The sequence below is a fragment of the Argopecten irradians genome, chromosome 16 (genome assembly GCF_041381155.1).
Source record: "Argopecten irradians isolate NY chromosome 16, Ai_NY, whole genome shotgun sequence".
In the NCBI taxonomy this organism is placed as follows: domain Eukaryota; kingdom Metazoa; phylum Mollusca; class Bivalvia; order Pectinida; family Pectinidae; genus Argopecten; species Argopecten irradians.
The window spans coordinates 16782118-16806454 of NC_091149.1; the positions used below are offsets into that span (position 1 = coordinate 16782118).

General features: G+C 35.4%; 1 protein-coding gene across 1 annotated transcript; it reads right to left on the reverse strand.

The window, feature by feature from the left end:
• Positions 1 to 1398: 1398 nt before the first annotated feature.
• On the reverse strand, positions 1399 to 21111 carry LOC138311131 (protein CASC3-like). The gene is made up of 12 exons (XM_069252591.1): positions 20965 to 21111; positions 20452 to 20482; positions 18453 to 18502; positions 15205 to 15327; positions 14132 to 14265; positions 13203 to 13367; positions 10973 to 12225; positions 10382 to 10648; positions 9848 to 9937; positions 7384 to 7745; positions 6649 to 6822; positions 1399 to 6014 (listed from the first exon to the last, which is right to left on the reverse strand). Exons 1-12 carry the CDS (start codon positions 21070 to 21072, stop codon positions 5364 to 5366), a joined length of 3408 nt encoding a protein of 1135 aa, XP_069108692.1. The 5' UTR covers positions 21073 to 21111; the 3' UTR covers positions 1399 to 5363.
• Between the last annotated feature and the right edge of the window lie 3226 nt (positions 21112 to 24337).

The following is a 24337-nucleotide window of genomic DNA, read 5'->3' on the forward strand; positions in this document are numbered from 1 at the left end:
AGGACGTGACAAGTTTGACGGTGGAGTAAATTCGGAGTACCCGAAAAAGATCCCACTGACAAGTAATCCGTATCTGGCAACTGCCCCACACGGGATTCTTAATCCCGACCCAGAGGTGGATGACTTGTCGGGGCATCGCAGAAATTACACAAAAACGTTATAAAATCTACTTAAGCAATCAATGGTAGGTGATTAAGACTCCCTGAACCGTAACAGCAGCCTAGAATCAAATTTTTCTGACTCCCTGAACCGTAACAGCAGCCTAGAATCAAATTTTTCTGGAGAGTTAGCGTTCTCTGTTGCAATTGAATCGTCCCCGATACTCTAGGGGTACCGATCACTTACGATTTCTACACCCTTTGACTTTCTCATAGTAAAACTGGAGGCAACAGAACAGAACAGGTAATTTAGTCATTTGATGTACATCAAAAGAGCCGTTTAACCGTACACTGTGGTTGACTGTGTGACTTTGAAATTGGGCGTCATTCTCTTAGTAGTCTTCAAATAAAAAAAAATCAGACATATGATTGGTTCATATTTTTTGCCTTCAGTTTTACTGTGAGATAGTCCAGGGGTGAAGAGATCGTAAGTGATGCAGTTCAATACACCTCTAAATAAATCTCCATCTAACCCGCTCAGAGTTGCGATTAGTTTGATTATAAACAACACTGATATACAATACCCATCCTCAGTACACCAGGGGTTACTATCACTGTTATAACATCAACCCATGGAACACATCATAGGAAAACTGAAGGCAGTTTACAAGACAAATTACCTGCTTGCAGAGATTTCCTTTAAAGATAACACAGTCAACCATAAGGTACCATCATTTGATTCTGTTGATGTACATTAAAGGACAAAACTACATGTACCTCCTCATCTGTTTTCTCACACAGCGCCTTCAATTATGACATGTATTCCAGAGATGGATATTACGACAGTAACCAGAGTGTTAAGGGTGTACAATACTGTAGCTTCTGTCATTTGAATAACAAGAAAGAATTCCCAAAATATTTTTCATAATTGTTTCCTTTATTTTTTGGATTTGGTTTGTTTTAGTTATACATCCTATTAACAGCCAGGGACATGTAAAGATGTGCCAGGTTTGTTGGTAGAGGAAAAACAGGAGTACCCGGAAAAAAATTGCCAACCTGAATCTAGCAACTGCCCCATGTGGGATTTGAACCTGCGTCCAGATGTGGAGGGTTTGTGATAACATGTTGGAATATATAACCACTCAGCCACCGCGGCCCCTTATAATTATTATAATTTTGTTTTTTTTACCATAAATTCTTTTATTAATATTCGAGTCACACAAGTTAATATTGTGGAATATTACTGACTATTAAGACCTCTCATCAATGACAACTTTTAAAAACAACAACACTTTTTAACTATCTATGATATCTTTTATCATCCATTTTATATGCAATTATAACTCGGTACAGCATTGAAAGTTGGACACATCTTGGCATGGTATATCAACCAAATTTTTTATTGTTCATTTGAACAGAGGAGCTTGAAATATGCGACCTGCAGAGATAAATTATGTGTAAAGCAGAAAAAAACATTAAGGCTAACATACAAACTTACCCAACACAGAATTTTTTACAGCTTCATCAACATCAAACTTAAAGGAGTATGCTACACCATCTTACTCTGTAAGAGTTATTTCCCTTTTACAAGATGTCTATACATTACAAATATAATGTTGTGAAAGTGCTATTTTCCCTTTGCTCTGTATTTTTCATGTAAATATTGATTCAATAGTCTGAAAGAACGAGATACCGATGACCAAAACGATGTACTGCAATAATGTTACAACTTAATGATTAGAGTTACTTCCCCTTCTGAAAATATTTTACAAGAAGTTATCGGTACAAAACAATTATTAATAATAAAATATATTTCATTAACATTGAGAAAATATACTGCAACACCATTGGAATAGTGAAATTGATATATTATGAAGACAACTACTCGTAATTCATTCATATTTTTGAGAAAACTAAATGTTGAAATTATGTTAACATATACCTGTACATATTGCCTTAATTCACATCACCAGCCCCATTGTACCTATGACTTCAAGGTAAGAATATCCATATATATGAAATATTCGTTATCATTGATATCATTTGATCAGCTAGATATGTTATATTTGGTAAATAAGTGAACAAAATAGCTATTTATATTAGACATATGGTGTCCCCTTTCCCACAAAACTTTAACCTTAGTATATACGAGATGATGACAGAGGAGACTTCAAGTAAATCATTTAAGTTTGATAAAATGGTTTGGCTCTAATTTTTCACTAAATCAATCCATAACTTCAAATTCCTCAGAACTTTATTTTTGTTGCCAGACAACTGAGAGAAAACATACTTGTTCAAAGTCAATCAAAATTTCCATGGCAACTGTTGGATTTAAAAAAAACCCGTTAAAACTAAGAATGATGTTTTATCAATTATCACCAAGGACACTTTATAACCTCAGTATATTTATTTACATTTTAATGCAGAAATGTATGAATTAGATAATCTTCCTCTGAACAATAGTTAAGTATGGGTGTAAGTATGGAAATGATCAATATACAAAATATAATATATATAACTCCATTCAAGTATTCGCCTTAAAAGAATGTTATTCTGTAACATGAAAATGTCATTGAAAAGTGAGAAATAAATACATAATGTACTAATTGTAATGTTTCATTTCTAATTGATGGATGTAGAATTATGCATATGATTACACCTCCACATTGTGTATTTTTATATTTAATATAATATATTCATCTGAAAACAGCACCTACATATAGTGTGCACGTGTCTATTCTTCATGAATGTTATTCAGAGTTGTTTGCCCTTGCGGGCATCCTCGATACTCCAGTGGTTCCGGTCACTTTCAATCTCTACACCCCTGGACTCTCTGATAGTAAAACTGGAGGCAACAGAACAAAACAGTACAGGTAATTTAGTCCTTTGATGCACATCAAAAGAGCCGTATAATGATACACTGTGGTTGACTGTGTGGCTTTTATATGGAAGAGCATATAGCACGGAAATATGTGAACACCAAATTTATCTTACAGCTGCATGAATACGATTTTGAATCATTGATTTTTTTTTCTTGGTTATCTTTAACATCATTACAAAAATGATAAAAAGATCAAACAAAAGCCGTCAGAGTGAGACATCAATGATATATACCATGACGCAGTACACAGGATTTGGAAAATGAAACCATCATCACCAATATATATATATGATATGTCATATTTTCTTCTGCCAAAGAAAAAATTCAATAAATTCAAAATCTGTACAAAAAACTCACATCATTACATGATTTTTCTTTTCAATATGTACATGTACTACCCTATAGCCGGTTATTGTAGCCGGAATATTATTTTTGCAGGTCATAATATTATCTTAGCTGGCATATCATTTTTGTGATTTTCAAATGGCATAACTATGATCTAAGAAATGGTTATTTCATGTATACCCATAAAACCAGATTGCGGAAATTTACAATAGCTAAAATTCAATTTCCTCGTTTTAAATCAAATTGCTAAAAAATTGGCCTGCAAAAAAACCACGGCTATACTGTATATTTAAAATTACGTATCATGATTTGTCAGTAAACATCCAGATGTATTTACTCCAATTATTCACACATCACCTTCAAATAAAATTCAGACTCGAGGATCATATCTATAGATATCTCACAATCACATTTTATCTTTAACAAGTATGCTTGCTTTTTCAGCATTATACGTTGAATTATATACATAAGGTACTCTAAACTAACTTTCTTTCAATTTGGCGATTTCTGTTTCAAAACTTTTTTCACAGAGATAAGTTTCGCAATCTAAAATTTTTTGTTATACTTTGAATTAAATTGTGCATGAGTTATAAAAGATACCCTTTAGCAATGATATAAATTTTTGAGAATTAACCTAGATTGCGAAATTGGCGTAAAATTAATCGCAGGCGAAAGATAGTCGGTTAAATTAACAGTATTTTAAAAATACTTTGCAACATTAAAATTTTGATGATGTTAAGTATTTGAGCCATTCATGATCTTTTATTTTAACACATTTCAAACTCATTTTAATGTAATTAAAACAAATATGCTGCCAATTCATTTGTCAAAAAGTTAATCTGAATACTATCATGCATCTAAAAACCTGAAGTAATATATTCAATAATAACCAATAATGAAATATTTAGTTGTTTTGGTATTATTCTAGGAAATATTGATCATTGTACAGTTATAGTAAGTTACAACAAATCTAGTACTGTTTCAAACAATGCATATGTTTCATTTAAAAAATAAAAATTGGTTTACGGCTAGCATCTGAAGTCTTCTCATGTTCAACCAGCAGGAAACAAGGTCAAACTCAAGGGAAGTAACTCTTCAAAATAATTGACAGAATGTTTCACATGTCGTTTATTTTTGTGTATACAAGGAAATTCATCAGAATAAAAATACATGCAGGCAAGTTTACAAGCTGGGTCTAAACATATACATCTTGTACACCTTATTCCAGACATCAATACATGTATACAAATACTAGTCTATTACCCATTTGGTATCTTTGTTCCCCATTGTATTCCGTAGGGATATATCTTTGCATGCTTTTAATTCTGTAACATTTGCAGCAACAAAAATCAGAAAGTACTTACTTATAAACATTATCTCCTCAATAAACAATGACTTTCACTCACATATACTTCAACAGACATGAACATACCAAGATAAGATGGAAGAAAATTCAATTATCATCGCTTCCATGTCTCCAAGTGTAAAACAATATTTTGTCAAATAACTGATAAACTTGCTAGGTAGCATTTATTTTATAACTCTTTCCAACCTGTTTATATTTTCTAATTAATTGTTTTGCTCCCAAATTGAGAAAACTTATGCATTTTCTGAACATTTTTATCAAAGCTTCCAAACATTAATCAGTGGAATAACAGAAATCATTTTCTTTGGTTAATCAATAAATTTAAAGTAATTTGAAAATTGACAACATCACTAGGTGATCAAATAAAGGCAAACAATTTTGCTAGCCACTTCATGCCAAAGGTTTGAATCAATATGTACAAAGCACAATCAGACTGCAAAAAGGGACAAAATACTGGTAATAAAAGTTTGAAAAAAAAAAATAATCACAAAATCTTTGGATTATATACTTTTTTCAAATTTTGTAGAAAATGGAACTGTTTTGATTTGTTTTTCATCTTGTAATTTAAAAATCAAATGAAATTTATGGTTTTACCACACATTTAATGATGAACTGCACATGCCCATGGGCAAAAAAACCATAAAGAACGATACAATATCTACATTGCCAAGCCCTAATTAGCATCTTTTCCAGTTGCGTCCTGTTCACTGGAATCAGGGGAGGTCACTCCTTCGTCCTCTGATTTTACTGTTTTCTGTTCCACCTCTGAACTATCTGCAATTTCTTGTTTAATTTCCTCTACCTTTACACTCGAAGATTCTGATGCTACAACCTGGGTTTCACTATTATCTAAATCACTTGTGTCCGGTTCAACTTTCACATTTTTTGATGAAATATCTTCCTCTGTACTTTCAATTACAACATTTTGCGTCTCTTGATTTTCGTTTTTAACACTGTGGCTATCTGCTCCTTCCGTATTTAGACATTCCTCCACTGTTGGCTCCAGAGAACTAGGATTTTCTATAGAACCTATTACATTGTTTTCATTCACAATGTCCTCTGTTTGATTTTGCACAAGTCTTTCACTCCCTATTTGTTCATCAACTGAATGTGTTGTGGTGTCTGTAGTTTCTGCCGATTGTTCTTGATGATTTGTCCTATCAATGCCTCCTAAAGGATCCTCATCCATGTAATCCTCTTCATCGTCCTCTATATACTCCTCAGACCGCGCGTCCGAGAACTCGGGCGTGCTTGGACTACCTGGTGATTTCTCTAAATCATGCGCACCCTCAAATTCAGTTTGAGAATCTGTCTTCTTCACAGCCTGGAGAAAGAATCAAAATTATCGATATTATCTTTTTTCTTCATACTTGCTACCATATTTTTGACAAATCATTAAACAAAAAACAAGGAGTTTTACAATTACTGCTGACAGTATGAAGCAATGTTATTTATTTTCAAAACTGTCCCTAAATAATGCCTTAAGTCAATAAACATTCATAATATAATATTTATATTTAATACTGAAAACTGTATATAAACAAGAGTAAAGACAGACAAGAAAGACAAAATTCAATCAGAACAAAAATATACCATTACAAGCAATGTTGATGGTACACCATCTTCAATATCTTAGGGAGTACCATCACTGTTGTTAAATTCACCCCTGTAATATTTCATAGCAAAACTGAAAAGTGAAACATCAAAAGAATCATATAACGATACACTGTGTTTGACTGTGTGGTTTTGAAGTTGAACGTCGCTCCCTGATAATCTTCAAAATCAGTCTCTGCAGGCCTGTGATTTGTCTTTTTTATCTCCTTGAACTACCGTCAGTTTTACTGACATAGTCCAAGGGTGGGCATAACAACAGTGAAAGTAACCCCTGGTATATCAAGGATGATGGCAAATTGTGTAGTCCTGTGCTTTCTGTATTTAATTTTTAGAGATTTAAATACCTGTGGGTCTACAATAGGTATAGCAGCTTTGGCTCGGCGAACAGGTGAACGGTGTGGACTCTTGAACTGGAGTTCGGGAGGGTAATACGTCGTACCAGGAGGTGGAGTCTTGTATTGTTGTAGTTCAGGGGGATAGTACGTAGTTCCTCCGCGGTACACTTCTCCTTGTTGTGACTGCAAATAAACAACAAACATTCACTTGCTACTGTAGAATGATATATGATATTTGGTCACAACATATTTTATTTCAGAAAGCATTAAAACCTGTGTGGATGTAAAATAAGTCTGAATTATCCTAATACACAAAGTATTTACCAGTATTGTAAATTAACCATTATGCAATTTACTTTGAAATTCAAAATTCTTCAAAATCAAAAAAAAGAAAATTGAAAAAGTTCATCACTGAACATTTATAAATATCTCAACCATTTATTGGTACTTAATTTTAATATGATAAATATCAACTTCTTTTTGATAAGAAAAAAAAATTGGGAGCCCTGAAAGAAATTGTGTTTACAGTATGACATCTAATTAATTTTTTTTGTTTTTCTGGAAATCCTAAACATCCTGGTTAGTGGCAAGTGGTCAACAAATGGGGTCCTTCTCCGACAAAATGGAGCCTCCTTATGTGATTGGAATGAATTTTTGGGTGAGGTCCTTTTCATTTTCTGTGCTTAAAAAGTATATGGGGATGGTGCAAACCCTGGTGTATGTTATATCTGTGGTGCTACTTACCTGAACTTGTTGAGAAGGTGGAGGAGGAGGGGGTGGCTGAGATGTAGATACAGCTGGAGGAGAGGGAAACCCTTGCATGGGAACATTTCCCTGTATGGGGACATTTCCCTGTATTGGGACATTTCCCTGTATCGGGACATTTCCTCGTATCGGAACGTTTCCTTGTAAAGGAACATTTCCTTGCATTGAAACGAGTCCAGGAGCGACGGGAAACGGAGCAGGTGGTGCTCCATACATCATTCCGGTGTTGATAAACTGTGGAGGCTGCATTGGCAAGGCTGTCGTCATGGTGACCGGGGGACCAGAAGTCCGCGGTGGAACGAACACTTGAGGTGGCTGGGCAGGAATTCCTCCAGTTGAGGCTGTAAACAAACAATTAAATGAATATGTTTGGGGTTTTTTCAATAACAAAAGCAATGTTTGCAACTACAAACTAAGACATAACTTTCCTTGCTGCTATACAAATTTAGTCTTGTAATTCTGCTCCATTATGTTACTCTGATACACTCGAATACAAAATCTTCCAAATCTCTGTTCAAGGTCAGCTCAGCGTGACTTTCGGTCTAAAATCGGATCATCTCTGGATGTTCTATTATCCATTTATACTTTCTAGAGAACAACCACACCAAAGATTTTATATGTGATGATGATTAGCTTATCGTAGGGGTCATGCTGAGGTGACCCCGAACAGACATTTGTTAGATTGTTGGAGCGTTATTCTTAGAGTATTGTAGTGGAGCGGAATTACAAGCCTGATTTTAATCAGATTGGTTTCTATATAACTTGACTGGACAACAGAGCACAGGAAATTGATGGTAATGGTTTAAAATTAAATTTAGTTTAAACAAGTTTATTGTCAACTAAAAGCCAAAAGTTATTTCAATGTATAAATGCCCTTTCCATAGTTAACAATATATTCCTCCTCTCCCTTACTTTATGATGCTGATATATAAACACAGTGTCTTTAGTTCTCCTTGATAAAGCTTTAAAACATGGTTCATACAGAAATTTGAAAAATCAAATTCAAGGAATTCTTAATGACTTTTCAAGGCCTTTTCTTGTTATTATCAAGGCCCCAAATTTAGATTAAATCAATACAACAATCAAATGTTCTGTTGGCTACAACTTCTGGAACACTGAATTGATGATGGTTATGAATTAAGAAGTAGTTTATAAATATGTTCAGGGATGTGTCTAAATCAAACAAGATCACAGTCCTGAGTCCAGAATTAAAAATATGGATTTCAAGTCTTTCGCTCACAATAAATTTGATCCAATTTCATGTTAATTTTATGCTACAATATGAATTTTGAGCGAGGAATCAAAATGTCATTTTAGGACAAATGTATTTTTCAAGGACTTTTCAAGGCCGTTTGGTGAATTTCAAGGACTTTTCAAGGCCAAACTCTTTATGTAAGCACTTTCAAGGCCAAAACATAAATTCAAGGACTTTTCAAGACCTGTGCCAACCATGTACATGTAGTAGTAACACAGATAGTGTAACTTTATTTCATTAACATTTGGACAAACTCTATTTAATGATTTCTGATACTATTGTAAATGTTTTCATCAAAATTAATAATGCAAACAAGGAGCCGCAAAGCTTGGCATTATCCCCCGCGCCCAGTTGTATTTTTTAATAAATTTCCATGGTAACAGAAAAAGTATTGAAAATGGAAGGTTCCCATTAGAAAAAGGCACAACTAGAGCACTAGCCTAACATGTACAGAAAGTTTCGTGTAGCCAAATTGAACGGTTTTTGAGTTATAGCCCGGAATAGAAAGGAAACTTTAATAATATGGTATTTTTGAATAAGTTTCCATGGTAACAGAAAAAGTATCGAAAATGAAAGGTTCCCATTAGCAAAAGGCACAACTAGAGCACTAGCCTAACATGTACAGAATGTTTCGTGTAGCCAAGTTGAACGGTTTTCGAGTTATAGCCCGGAATAGAAAGGAAACTTTAATAATATGGTATTTTTTAATAAGTTTCCATGGTAACAGAAAAAGTATTGAAAATGGAAGGTTCCCATTAGAAAAAGGCACAACTAGAGCACTAGCCTAACATGTACAGAAAGTTTCGTGTAGCCAAGTTGAACGGTTTTCGAGTTATAGCCCGGAATAGAAAGGAAACTTTAATAATATGGTATTTTTGAATAAGTTTCCATGGTAACAGAAAAAGTATCGAAAATGAAAGGTTCCCATTAGCAAAAGGCACAACTAGAGCACTAGCCTAACATGTACAGAAAGTTTCGTGTAGCCAAGTTGAACGGTTTAGGAGTTATAGCCCGGAAACGATACTCGGACGGACGGACGGACGGACGGACGGACGGACGCACGGACAGAGCCCAAATCAATATCCCCCGCAAACGTTTTCATCAAAATTAATTGAAACTAGAGGAGATGTTAAACTGAGATATGAAAAACTATATTATGGTTTAGGCAAAAGCCATTCTGAGTCTAACCTGGTATGGGAAAAGCCATTGGGGCCCGTATCATAGCTGGTTGGAATGGAGGTGCTCCAGGTCCGCCGGGACCCTCCTGTTTCACAAAACCTAAACAAATATAAAATTGATGCAATCTAATTCAAAGTAAAAAGTAAAATTATTGTCCAAAAATTATATAGCAACATAATATGGAATCTGACTGTTGCTTATAAATAATGCTTCAGCTAAAGTTTAATAATAACAAACACTTGTTGGATAAATAAACTGTATATTTTATATAAAGATTACACAAGACATCATTGAAAATAATTACTTTAAAAAAACCCAAATCTGATGTCATTAAAAGTCTATTGTACTGTATCTTCTAAATAATTATATCAAATTTACATTTTGACTTTTTTTGTTAATCAATTTATTAAAGAATCAAAACATTTGTTCAACATTCTTAATTCAAAGCTTGAGATCCAATTAGGAAATTTATTGAGCAGTCTAGCTCATGCGTCGTACATTTTGGCAGTTGCTAGCAGCTGAAGAGTTTTACTAATACTATACCTGGTGATGGGGGTTTGTAGAACTTGGCATTCTGACTCTGAACAGGAGCTCCAGTCTTACTCACAGGCACCTTACTCTCTGCGAACGATGTCTGCGGTGGGACCGGTTCTGTGAAACCTGCCTCCTGCCCGGCCCGTTGTCTCTGAGAGGAGTATCTTTTAGAGCGACCCTGTTGACCTCCTGAGTCTGCCTGTTTGCTAGAAACCTGTTTTGGCACCTTGTTGTAATTTTGTTTCTGCTCAAAGGACTTTGGAGATGTACTTTCACCTGAAGTAAATGTTTGGAAAAGTTATCAGATCAAAGATGTTATAGGAAAGTGTATCAATGTTAAATTTGATGACAAGATAAAAGATATTGGCTTTCCTCCCTAACTTGGAGCTTTTAGATTACAGATTTCTTTTGTTAATCAATTTTGTTAATCATGGCTTACTTTGTGAAATAATTTCTTGCAATTCGGAGAAGCAACTTTTAAGCGCCCCAATATATTTTTTCCTAATTTTTGAAGTGCCAGGGTGCTTATTATTTTTAATATGGTATATAGCCATCCATGTTATGTCCTTTATACTATTAAGTAAGATTATATATACTCACCTTCGTCCTCACCTTCTATACCCTGTTCAGATTGTAGATTAACAGCCATTGATCCCTGGGTCACAGCATTGACAGTGTCGTCTTGAACTCTCGTCTTCCCCACGGCACGATCCCGAGCTCTCCTGTCTTTGGAGTACGATTTACGCTCTCCAGCATTTGATATGACTATGTTTACATTTTGAACAGTGTCCTTTTCAGTTAAGTCCTGACGATTGCGCAGAGATCCTGGATCCATAGGATTCGGATCTTTAATAGTTGTATCAACAGTTTTTGATGCCGGTTCTGTTGTGATGGTTGTTCGGAAAATTTCACCTTCATGATAACCATACTCATCGAGCAGATCATTATAGTCTCGTGATGTATGTTTCTGGAATCTAGGAGGAAATTTATTGCCACGATTTGAAGAAACATTGTCCCTCATATCCGAATAAGATCGTGATCCTCGGTCGTCTTGATCAAAGTCGCCCCCTCGTCCACGTCTACTCCTCCCACGTAACCCTGCTCTCGATGATGCACCGCCTCGTTCACGTCTTTCATACCTGCGCATCTCTCTTTGTCCGCCCTGACTGTAGTCCGAGTCTCGGGATCTGGTTTGGTTTTGGTCATATCTCGCATCCATTCTATCAGTTGGACTATTTCTGTATCGGTTTCCCCTCTCATTTCCAGAAAAACCACGATCTTGACCTCTTGAGTAATTACGATCTTGACCTCCGGAAAAATCACGATCAATACCCCTATCCTGATTTCCATAACCCCTTTCTTGATTTGAGTAATTTCTATCTGATCCCCTTTCTTGATTTGAGTAATTTCTATCCGATCCCCTTTCTTGATTTGAGTAATTTCTATCCGATCCCCTTTCTTGATTTGAGTAATTTCTATCTGATCCCCTTTCTTGATTTGAGTAATTTTTATCCATTCCCCTTTCTTGATTTGAGTAATTTCTGCTTGAGACCCTATCCTGATTTGCGTAGCTGCGATCTGAAGCTCTATCCTGACCCCGTGAGTAGTTTCTCTCTTTTCCCCCAGTGAATCGCTCCTCCTCCATTTCGGCTGAAGTTGACCGCTGGTATGAGCGATTGTTGTTGTCATTGCCTCGACCTCTGTTATTGTTGTATCGATTGTTTCTTGAATCTCTCTCTTGATTGTTGTAACTGTTCTTATTCTGAACATAGTCACTAGGAGGGGAACGTCGAGGTACTGGACGGTCAGTGACAAAATCTTGTAGCCTTGATTTCTGATCTGATCTTCTACCCCTAAAATAATTTTCAAAAAATACATTTTAAATGTTTTTTTTTATTTTCATTTTTATTTGTAGGAATTCTGATGACAAATCATGTATATCCATAAAACTTTTATTTTATCCATCTTTTATTCGATCAATCTTTTATTAACCAATAGGTCTTAGGCTTATAGGTATTACAGTAAAACATGGTTAAAACAAACTTCATGGGACCAACAGAATCACTTTGTTAGAAACATTACAGACATCTTTTTACATGTAGGAAACTTGACGGAACAGAAATTATTACGTTGTAATCAAGAATTTGATGTAAGCTTGTTCGTTATAAACATGTTTTACTGTACAGTCACGTACTTTCAAAATTTATCATGATTTCAAAAGAACAAAATTGAATAAGTTAACAGGTTTAATTCAGACGCTTACACTGAAATTATCTGCTTAAAATGAATATAATATTTCAATACGACTTGATTTGAAACTTATTTGCATACATTGAGATAGAAACTATTTTATCATGATAGTATTTTCACCTAATCCATTGTATTGACAGATAGCTTTCACTTGTAATCAACTTAATCTAGTTAAATACATCAGCTGGCTTTCGCTTGAAAACTATAAATCTAGTTTTAAGGTACATACTGAACTGTTTTGTTGACTGTAAAGCTTGATATCTACACATGTCAATTTTTTTGTGATTTTAAATAAATACAAATAATTAAATTTTTAGCTGTTTTGAATTTTCATGGTCTGAATTTCAGGGTATATATGAGTGACCCATTTTTTTTTTTAAATTTCACAATTATAGTGTTGTCCCACCGAAATATCATATCCGCTAAAGTAACTAATTATAAGTTCACAAGTAACCTCAAATCAAATGGTACCCTGATTTATCAAAGGTTTATGATAATCCTGCTAACAAGTTAACAAGGCTTGACTATATATACTTATCTAACCTTATCTAAAACTTAACATATTTTGAAGTTAACAAACCTTGGCCGATTATTCATTTTTGGTGCGTCTGGTGGTTTATCATACTGACGGATGTCATAGCCATACATTGTAATGAGCTCGTCCTGTGATTTAGGACCTTGCTGGTCTTCACGGAATCGGTCATGGTACCACCTCCCATCGTCTTTCCACAGCTTCTTCTTAGGCCTGTTAATATAGGAACCAGGAACAAGTTAGAGAATACCTCATCACACTTGACAAATACACATGCATCCTATGAAGTGCCCTGACCAGGAATCGAACTTGGGTCTCAGGTATGAACCATCTGAGCCAGAGAAGCATGCTCCATCAGCTGGGTGACATCAAGCAACACAGTGACACCCCACCCGGTCACATTATACTTACATGTGAACCAGTTGTCCAATTTCCCAAGCGCCAAGCAGGAGCAGAAACTACCACTTTTATAGACTATTGTCAGTGTTCCTGATCATGCAGAAACGTGCATGAATCACGCACAGTTTGTGTTATTGCACTCATAAATTTGACAGTCTGTACATGCATGCATGCTTTACAGACAGAACCCAGAGCTTACATGTACCTCACAGGAGCAAGCCCTAAACCGAAGGCTATAAGCGAGATGGTGTCAAGGAAGAAGAAAGTCAGTTTAAAAGAAGAGAAAAGATAAGATCCTAAATGTAGTCGCAACTCACGATCATGCAGTTCCGAATTTGCATATCACAGAGTTATCTGCACTTGCACGTAGGTATTGATTGGGACGTCATGTTTTTGGGAGCGCAACGTCATATGTTTTGGGGAAAATGACGCGAATTGCACTCACAAAATAATGACGTAACAATCGATACCTACCCGCAAAGGAACTAACTCTGTAATATGCAAAGACGGAATAGGGACAGCAGGTACAATGCTAACTTCCTACCTGTAGGGTATATAATGTTGATCCTTATTCTTACCTCTGTTGATCCTCCTCTGTGACTGGATCCTCCATGGAAATCCTCATGTCGTGTTCGTAGAAAGCTCCCCGTCTTGGTACAAAGGCTGGATTCTTCCGATCTTCATCGTCATCCACATCCTCCTTTGGTTGTTCCTGTTTCAATTAACGTCATCTTATTACATTTGTAAATAAGCACATTTTCTTTACTTACATTCCTGTAAGTAAGCTTCTCCTGGATCTTTCAACAATTCGGCTAATTCATGAGAATGTATTTTTGCTGTGTCAATATAGAGCAAGCATATAAAATACAAAATTAAATAATTTAGAGGAAAAATTAAGTTGATTATTACTGGAGCAGTGTACACTTTTCCATTCAAAGATACAGGGAAGTAAAATGATTATTAACTGGATTGTTTTGTTTGAGTATGGATTTCATTTGCTAAATCTTTATTTTTTTGTATGCTCATCTGATTATATTGCTATCATTGTGACAAAAATTACATTTCTATGGGAAAATATTCTCTAAAAATTCAGAAAATTTGCTATTACCAGGTACCTTTATAAATCCAGTTACTAATATTAAGAGCAACACTGGCATTTATTAACAAGATTCAATAGTTCAAAAGTTACACAGAGGCTGTTCCCCTTCCCCATTAGCGAATTAAATGAAAAGTTGAAATATCAGGCGAAATATAGCATAAGCTCATGGGCAATTTGGCATGAAATTTTGATTTGCTTGATTAATTAATTAATGTCCTATTAACAGCCAAGGTCATGTAAGGATGGCCTCCCATGTATGCGGTATGTTGCGTGTTTTGGGAGACTGTGGTATATTCATGTTGTATCTTCTTGTATATAGTGGTACACTCCACCCGGTCACATTATACTGACAACGGGCGAAAACGTCAATAAAATATTTAATCTAGAGTCCTGGAAAATAGACCAAACGGCAGGCAGTATTTAGCCACGCCTCTAGCTCACAAAAGCACATGTTCTAATCCAATGTTGGAGCATTTAGCTACAACAAAGTCACATGTTTGATTGAGAGCTGGTGATCCATCAATACATTAATGGTGACAATTAAACACCAACCTCCCCATCTCCACTTTGTCGCTCTTCTCCTTCTCCTAAACTCTCCACAATCACACTACCATCATAGGTAGCTGTCTCATCGTCATCATCATCGTCATCTTCATCATCATCTGTATATTCGTCCTGAAAATGTAAAATTAAAATCTCTAAAAAATACTGACATATGAAACCGTGCCTATCAGATGATACTAAATGTGCTTTTTCTAGTCATGGCATCTCGATTTAAACTTTTTTTAATTCATTGTTCGCCTCGGTCTCCTAAAACAACTTTTTTTTTTTTTTTTAAAAAGATGCCTGCCACAGACAGGACTTATATAGACAAAATAAAGAACATCAGCAGAATGGAAATGAAATATTTGTGTATGTTGTTTAACTGTTTTCTTTCAAGTACTGTTTACTTTTGAGAAGCAAGTTCATGAATATTTGAATTTTATCCCAGAAATTCTCTAACACATTGAAAAGAAGAGTTCTGTTCAAGTGTTGTTTCATTTCTTTGTTCTGAGCACAGAAAGGAAGACAACAACAATTTGATCAAGTAGCTGTAGTGGTGAAGGCCCTAAGATTTAGATGTAGCTGTAGTGGTGAAGGCCCTAAGATTTAGATGTAGCTGTAGTGGTGAAGGCCCTAAGATTTAGATGTAGCTGTAGTGGTGAAGGCCCTAAGATTTAGATGTAGCTGTAGTGGTGAAGGCCCTAAGATATTAGATGTAGCTGTATGTGGTGAAGGCCCTAAGATTTAGATGTAGCTGTAGTGGTGAAGGCCCTAAGATTTAGATGTAGCTGTAGTGGTGAAGGCCCTAAAGATGTAGATGTAGCTGTAGTGGTGAAGGCCCTAAGATTTAGATGTAGCTGTAGTGGTGAAGGCCCTAAGATTTAGATGTAGCTGTAGTGGTGAAGGCCCTAAGATTAAGATGTAGCTGTAGTGGTGAAGGCCCTAAGATTTAGATGTAGCTGTAGTGGTGAAGGCCCTAAGATTTAGATGTAGCTGTAGTGGTGAAGGCCCTAAGATTTAGATGTAGCTGTAGTGGTGAAGGCCCTAAGATTTAGATGTAGCTGTAGTGGTGAAGGCCCTAAGATTTAGATGTAGCTGTATAGCTGTAGTGTGGTGAAGGCCCTAAGATTTAGATGTAGCTGTAGTGGTGAAGGCCCTAAGATTTAGATGTAGCTGTAGTGGTGAAGGCCCTAAGATTTAGATGTAGCTGTAGTGGTGAAGGCCCTAAGATTTAGATGTAGCTGTAGTGGTGAAGGCCCTAAGATTTAGATGTAGCTGTAGTGGTGAAGGCCCTAAGATTTAGATGTAGCTGTAGTGGTGAAGGCCCTAAGATTTAGATGTAGCTGTAGTGGTGAAGGCCCTAAGATTTAGATGTAGCTGTAGTGGTGAAGGCCCTAAGATTTAGATGTAGCTGTAGTGGTGAAGGCCCTAAGATTTAGATGTAGCTGTAGTGGTGAAGGCCCTAAGATTTAGATGTAGCTGTAGTGGTGAAGGCCCTAAGATTTAGATGTAGCTGTAGTGGTGAAGGCCCTAAGATTTAGATGTAGCTGTAGTGGTGAAGGCCCTAAGATTTAGATGTAGCTGTAGTGGTGAAGGCCCTAAGATTTAGATGTAGCTGTAGTGGTGAAGGCCCTAAGATTTAGATGTAGCTGTAGTGGTGAAGGCCCTAAGATTTAGATGTAGCTGTAGTGGTGAAGGCCCTAAGATTTAGATGTAGCTGTAGTGGTGAAGGCCCTAAGATTTAGATGTAGCTGTAGTGGTGAAGGCCCTAAGATTTAGATGTAGCTGTAGTGGTGAAGGCCCTAAGATTTAGATGTAGCTGTAGTGGTGAAGGCCCTAAGATTTAGATGTAGCTGTAGTGGTGAAGGCCCTAAGATTTAGATGTAGCTGTAGTGGTGAAGGCCCTAAGATTTAGATGTAGCTGTAGTGGTGAAGGCCCTAAAGATTTAGATGTAGCTGTAGTGGTGAAGGCCCTAAGATTTAGATGTAGCTGTAGTGGTGAAGGCCCTAAGATTTAGATGTAGCTGTAGTGGTGAAGGCCCTAAGATTTAGATGTAGCTGTAGTGGTGAAGGCCCTAAGATTTAGATGTAGCTGTAGTGGTGAAGGCCCTAAGATTTAGATGTAGCTGTAGTGGTGAAGGCCCTAAGATTTAGATGTAGCTGTAGTGGTGAAGGCCCTAAGATTTAGATGTAGCTGTAGTGGTGAAGGCCCTAAGATTTAGATGTAGCTGTAGTGGTGAAGGCCCTAAGATTTAGATGTAGCTGTAGTGGTGAAGGCCCTAAAGATGTAGATGTAGCTGTAGTGGTGAAGGCCCTAAGATTTAGATGTAGCTGTAGTGGTGAAGGCCCTAAGAATTTAGATGTAGCTGTAGTGGTGAAGGCCCTAAGATTTAGATGTAGCTGTAGTGGTGAAGGCCCTAAGATTTAGATGTAGCTGTAGTGGTGAAGGCCCTAAGATTTAGATGTAGCTGTAGTGGTGAAGGCCCTAAGATTTAGATGTAGCTGTAGTGGTGAAGGCCCTAAGATTTAGATGTAGCTGTAGTGGTGAAGGCCCTAAGATTTAGATGTAGCTGTAGTGGTGAAGGCCCTAAGATTTAGATGTAGCTGTAGTGGTGAAGGCCCTAAGATTTAGATGTAGCTGTAGTGGTGAAGGCCCTAAGATTTAGATGTAGCTGTAGTGGTGAAGGCCCTAAGATTTAGATGTAGCTGTAGTGGTGAAGGCCCTAAGATTTAGATGTAGCTGTAGTGGTGAAGGCCCTAAGATTTAGATGTAGCTGTAGTGGTGAAGGCCCTAAGATTTAGATGTAGCTGTAGTGGTGAAGGCCCTAAGATTTAGATGTAGCTGTAGTGGTGAAGGCCCTAAGATTTAGATGTAGCTGTAGTGGTGAAGGCCCTAAGATTTAGATGTAGCTGTAGTGGTGAAGGCCCTAAGATTTAGATGTAGCTGTAGTGGTGAAGGCCCTAAGATTTAGATGTAGCTGTAGTGGTGAAGGCCCTAAGATTTAGATGTAGCTGTAGTGGTGAAGGCCCTAAGATTTAGATGTAGCTGTAGTGGTGAAGGCCCTAAGATTTAGATGTAGCTGTAGTGGTGAAGGCCCTAAGATTTAGATGTAGCTGTAGTGGTGAAGGCCCTAAGATTTAGATGTAGCTGTAGTGGTGAAGGCCCTAAGATTTAGATGTAGCTGTAGTGGTGAAGGCCCTAAGATTTAGATGTAGCTGTAGTGGTGAAGGCCCTAAGATTTAGATAGGTTACTAACATCATCATCGTCCTCGTTATCTTCATTGGCACTTTCATATTCAGAATTATCTGCAAAAATAAAATAAAATCTTTTTAACATCTTCATTATATTTTAGCTAGGCAACTGTGGAAAAAACTCATTTCATCAAATTTGTTGAAAATTAGAAAACTTTTGATATCTTAAATTTCAGATTTCATGGTAATGTAAGATCATGACCAACGCACTTGATTTGGTATGCTTCATTGGATATTAACAATTAGTGGTGCGCGGTATTATCGGTATACCGATATATCCAGGTTCAATTTGAAAACGATACGTATCGCGGTACGATTTAGTCGTATCGGTTCACTCGGAATCATTCGGGGATTTTCCGTATATTTCCGTGAAAATTTCGTTTTTGACGGGAAATATTTTTAAAATGAGAATTTGTATAAAAATTAAAACTGAAATATATATTTTAACAACATTTCAGACAAATGTATAGGTTAAGATGGATTTTTGGGATGTTATTATACGTAGATTATGATTGATCTTGTGCTTAGTAACGTTTCAAAATGGCGACCTTCATAGGCACGAATGATAACCTCGTAAAAAATCCCAAGCAAAAGCGGTTGTATGGCAGCATTTTGGCCTTATAGTACGTAAAGGGGAAATAAATAGCGAGTAAAGCATCGCTTGATGTCGATTGTGTACGGCAATCGTTAAATGTAGTGGCGGAACAAGGAACCTGACGACTCACTTGCGTCGCCATCACCCAGCTACTGAGTCCCGTCCAGTAGTAAGTGTTTGCAAAACATCGAGCGGAAGTAACACAGACATTATCTCGCATTTTTTAGATAAAAACAAGAATAAAAGTGATATATTGACAAAACATTTATTTCATACTCTTTTTAGGTGATTGACAGAAAAAACCATGCAATTCTTATTCTACAAAAATAATACCAAAATATCATGATACGTATCATAATACACTTATGATGTATCATGATATATCGCGATACAAAATTTTTCGCGATACCCATCCCTATTAACAATTATGGCACCTATTATCGAAGTTTTACAATTGGTCAGTTTCTGTCAAAATCTGTATCGAGAACACATCAAATTAATACAGAAAGGAATCATAGCATTTTCTTAGTCCATTTTCTACAGTGGCTGTCCATGTTATTAACTTCTTTTAGCTTATTTAATTTGTTGATTGGTTTTGATAATCTCCATATATTTATAATCTTTTAAAACAAATAATACCATTCCTTTCTAGTTAAAAAAAAGTGTGAATCAACTTGAGATTTTAAGACAAACTTTGGTGATGCAGATCAGAAATGACCTGGACCAATATTTCTATAGTTATGTCCACATAGGATTCTAATCCGCTAAAACTGACCATAATCATAGGCTCAAAATTCTGACTGATTGCCTGTTTATGGTCAGCTACCTACTGCTCTTGAAAAGCCAGGGATTGTAGAACAAATCTGGAGACAGCAATTGTGAGAATTCTACATGTTGGTTTTGGGTAAAATATGGCTTAACAGTTAAGGGAAAATGTTTGAAACTCTTTTTGATACATGTCACATCCCAACTCATCACATTAACGATGCTTTGTCCCAAGTTATGTTCGAGACGTCCAAGAATCAGTGTTTCGGCAGTCATCTTTGAAGACCAAAAGTTAACTTTAAAAGCAAATTGAATTGTTGAATTTGACCAGATCCCAGCTAAGTGTTACAATTAACTTTCAGTCTTCAAAGATGGCTACCAAAACATTGATTCTAGGACTAATAGGATTTGTACTCAGGATAAAAAGGATATCAAAATGGGGACCGTCCTACATCCTTTTGAGGATAGGTTGGGAAATCAAGAGGATCACAATTTTTCTGAAACTCTCACAACTCTGTTCCAATTACATTTATGGAACCATATTTTATCTCACTGGGCCACCTATAGCTAGCTGATCCAACAAACTCTGCTGTCCATAAAATGTTAATAGTTGCTATGAATAATATAAGGGCTAATATCATACCTCCATCATGTGGGCCTTCTCCTTCACTCTCCTGTAAAAAACGAAATGGCAGAAATGTTGAAATACTAGACACAAGTTTATTTTTAACGAACAAAATTGGAAATCGTTCTAATATAATCTCCATTATCTCACATCTTGCATTTTAATATTATGTATTCTAACAGCTTGGCTAGAATGATAAGTCGATAACAGTTGTAAATTGTTTGACGCCGAACTTGCTTAAATTAGCAACAGACCTACAGAAAATCTTAGCTAGTTGAAAGAACCAAACGATGCAATTTCATGAAAAGTGAATACGAGACAGAACATATTGCTGAAATTTAAAATAGACATTTATTAAAAATAACCAGGAGATATGTATGTATATTATTGAGAAAACACCGGCCTCGTGCATGCCCCTCGTGCAGAACAAGAAGATTGACAGCCGGGATTCCTCAAATATTTGTGTCACCGCTGAATAAATAAAGACTAAATTTGCTATTTGAGATGAAAATGGGTATTTATTTAGCTTACACATTCTGAACGCCGTGTTTCTTTTGTTTTAGCCCCTCTAGATTCTTCAGTTTCATCCTCACTCTCGCCTTCAGATGGCCTTCGTCGTCTTCTGTCCGCCATTTTCATTCAGAGTTATATCTCGCGTCCGAAGTCTCGCGAGATTTTAGAAATAGTGCACCTAATGACGTTTCTCAAACTGGTGTCAATATAATGTGTTCGAAGTTTAATTTTGTATAGGATCTTATACATGCATTAGCAGATGGACTGTATAAATGAATTTCAACATCAAACATAAAATTGATTTAATTGATTGACTTCGAAAACATTTTTAACATTTCACCAAGGACGTATATCACTTATAAATCCTTGATTTCACCAGAAACATATATACATAGAGATTGGAAACTCCTTCTTTGTCTATGTTGACAGGCAGTGGGACCTCCAGTTTATAGGCATTTTCCCTTGGCTAACTACTTTTAAGTGTATTCTTTTAAACATGATATTTTTGCATCAACACAAAGTTTAAACATTATATCATGGTTTGATGTGATCGGTTTTCCAAATTGATGTTATTTAATATGATTTTTGAAAGTATGAAAATGAGCAATTTTACCTGGTTTTTCGAAAATCAGTCATTCAAAACCGGAAGTGCATTTTGTTTTATTAATATATAAGTTAAAATATTATTTTTTCTTTCCAAAATCGTACTCAAACCATCTGGAAATCACTTAACTTTTATAACATATCAAAGTTATTCTGCTGTATTTAACTATTTAAGAGTTTATCTAAAAGGCCCTAGGGACATACAGAGGTACATCTGCCTATCGTAAAAATGGCGAAGTTGCCAATCTCTATGTATATATGTTTCTGATTTCACTTTAAAACTCTGGTATCAAAAAGTACAATGTAATCATCAGAAACATTCTTTGTCTTGTTGACAGGCAGAGGGACCTCCGCGGCCGGTTTAAAGGCATTTTCCCTTGGCTAACTACTTTTAAGCGGCACGACGATTTCTTATATCTCCCATCTTTGGACAAACAACAACGCGGAATTAATAAATAATAGACTCAAGCCAGTTGTTGAGTGGAAACTACAAAAACTCCCCGACCTGGTGGAAAAAAAATGTCTCTTGTGTCCGAAATTCAAATGTTAAATTTACGTAGAGCTCTGCATGGAACAGGGAATTTTCGGTTAACTAACCAAACGCAATCTTTCTATGTAGCGCCTTACATCTGGCAAGAAAAAACTCAGACAAAAAGGCATATTTCAATCGATTTTTAAAAAGCAAAAAAGGAAAATCAGCGACTTAGTTTTGGCCTCTCGTGCTGACTTCCACTGTCTGAGGCCAAAACAAACATGCGGAAAAAACCTGGACAAAGAAAACGTGCAAAATCAGCCAAAACAAGAACTTTCAAGTTAAATTTAAATGTGACCTAAAAATTCCCTGTTACATGCATAGCCCTAGACTGTAAACAACTGTTGTAGTACTATAAGTAATATTTTATTTGTATTTTTCAAATTATTTATTAAGTTTGTGTTTATTACATATTATATTAAATATTGTGTATATTTTTAGTTTCAGTTTCCGCGTGTCGGAGCCATATTTTATGGTGATCTAGACTGATATATACATATGTAGTAATCATTTTATTTTCTATTAGTTGCTTTTAACTTAATTTCTTTTTTATATACATGTGTCTTGGTTTTTTTTTGCTTTTTTTGTTATTTAATAGTGTATATTTTCAGTCTCAGTTTCCGCGTGTCGGAGCCATATTTTATATGGTGATCTAGACTGATATATACATAATGTTGTAATCATTTTATTTTTCATTAGTAGTTTTAAACTTAATTCCTTTATTATATATATGTGTCTTGGTTTTTTGTGTTTTTATTTAATTGTGTATATTTTCAGTCTCAGTTTCCGCGTGTCGGAGCCATATTTTATATGGTGATCTAGACTGATATATACATAATGTTGTAATCATTTTATTTTTCATTAGTAGTTTTAAACTTAATTCCTTTATTATATATATGTGTCTTGGTTTTTTGATTTTATTTAATTGTGTGTATTTTCAGTCTCAGTTTCCGCGTGTCGGAGCCATATTTTATGGTGATCTAGACTGATATATACATAATGTTGTAATCATTTTATTTTTCATTAGTAGTTTTAAACTTAATTCCTTTATTATATATATGTGTCTTGTGTTTTTTTATTTTATTTAATTGTGTGTATTTTCAGTCTCAGTCGAGCCATATTTTATGGTGATCTAGACTGATATATACATAATGTTGTAATCATTTTATTTTTCATTAGTAGTTTTAAACTTAATTCCTTTATTATATATGTGTCTTGTGTTTTTTTATTTTATTTAATTGTGTGTATTTTCGTCTCAGTTTCCGCGTGTCGAGCCATATTTTATGGTAATCTAAACTGATATATACATAATGTTGTAATCATTTTATTTTTCATTAGTAGTTTTTAACTTAATTCCTTTTTTATATATATGTGTCTTGTTTTTTTGTATATTTATTTTGTGTTTTTTTGTTTTTATTTAATTGTGTATATTTTCAGTCTCAGTTTCCGCGTGTCGGAGCCATATTTTATATGGTGATCTAGACTGATATATACATAATGTTGTAATCATTTTATTTTTCATTAGTAGTTTTAAACTTAATTTCTTTATTATATATATGTGTCTTGTGTTTTTTAATTTTATTTAATTGTGTGTATTTTCAGTCTCAGTTTCCTCGTGTCGGAGCCATATTTTATGGTAATCTAGACTGATATATACATAATATAGTAATCATTATGTATTTAGTAGTTTTAACTTCATTTCTTAATTACTGATGTGTACATAATATGGTAATCATTTTATTAGTTGTAACTTCGTTTTTAATAATTAATGCATTGTATGTTGTTACAAAAATTATATAAAAATCCATGTTTCACGTTTCATATTTGATTGATTCCATATCTGTTTTAACATATTTAGTATACACAGGGACGTATATCTCATTATATGACGATGTACACGTATTAATTTTGATATAAGTTTAAGCATTTAATAATATCAAATTTTCGAATTTGTTATGTTGTGATAATGATATATTAAAATCTATACTTAATAAATGTCATAACCGATCTGTTCTCTGACGTTCTGTTATCTTTTTGTTTGAGGTAGTCCTTCGTCTGTAGCATAGTTACTACTCTTTGAATATCACATGGATAAAGCACATTAACGTTGATAAGTCCCACCATCCGGTGATTATGACGTTCATCATTTGATGTGAATTTCATAACGTCATAATCAACAGAAGCTGCTACTGATCGACGGCAAGTTGTACCCTGGTCACGTATTGGTAGCTCCAGTTAAAGGGAGGTAACCACTAT

What these genes read in the sequence shown, in the direction of transcription:
- LOC138311131 (XM_069252591.1), bottom strand. Translation starts at nt 21,072, where the DNA reads ATGAAAATGGCGGACAGAAGACGACGAAGGCCATCTGAAGGCGAGAGT. An exon ending in ATAACGAGGACGATGATGAT is followed by an intron (nt 15,328 to 18,452) that starts GTTAGTAACCTA and finishes TTACATTTTCAG; the next exon opens with GACGAATATACAGATGATGA. An exon ending in TACCTATTGTAGACCCACAG is followed by an intron (nt 6,015 to 6,648) that starts GTATTTAAATCT and finishes TTCTTTCTCCAG; the next exon opens with GCTGTGAAGAAGACAGATTC.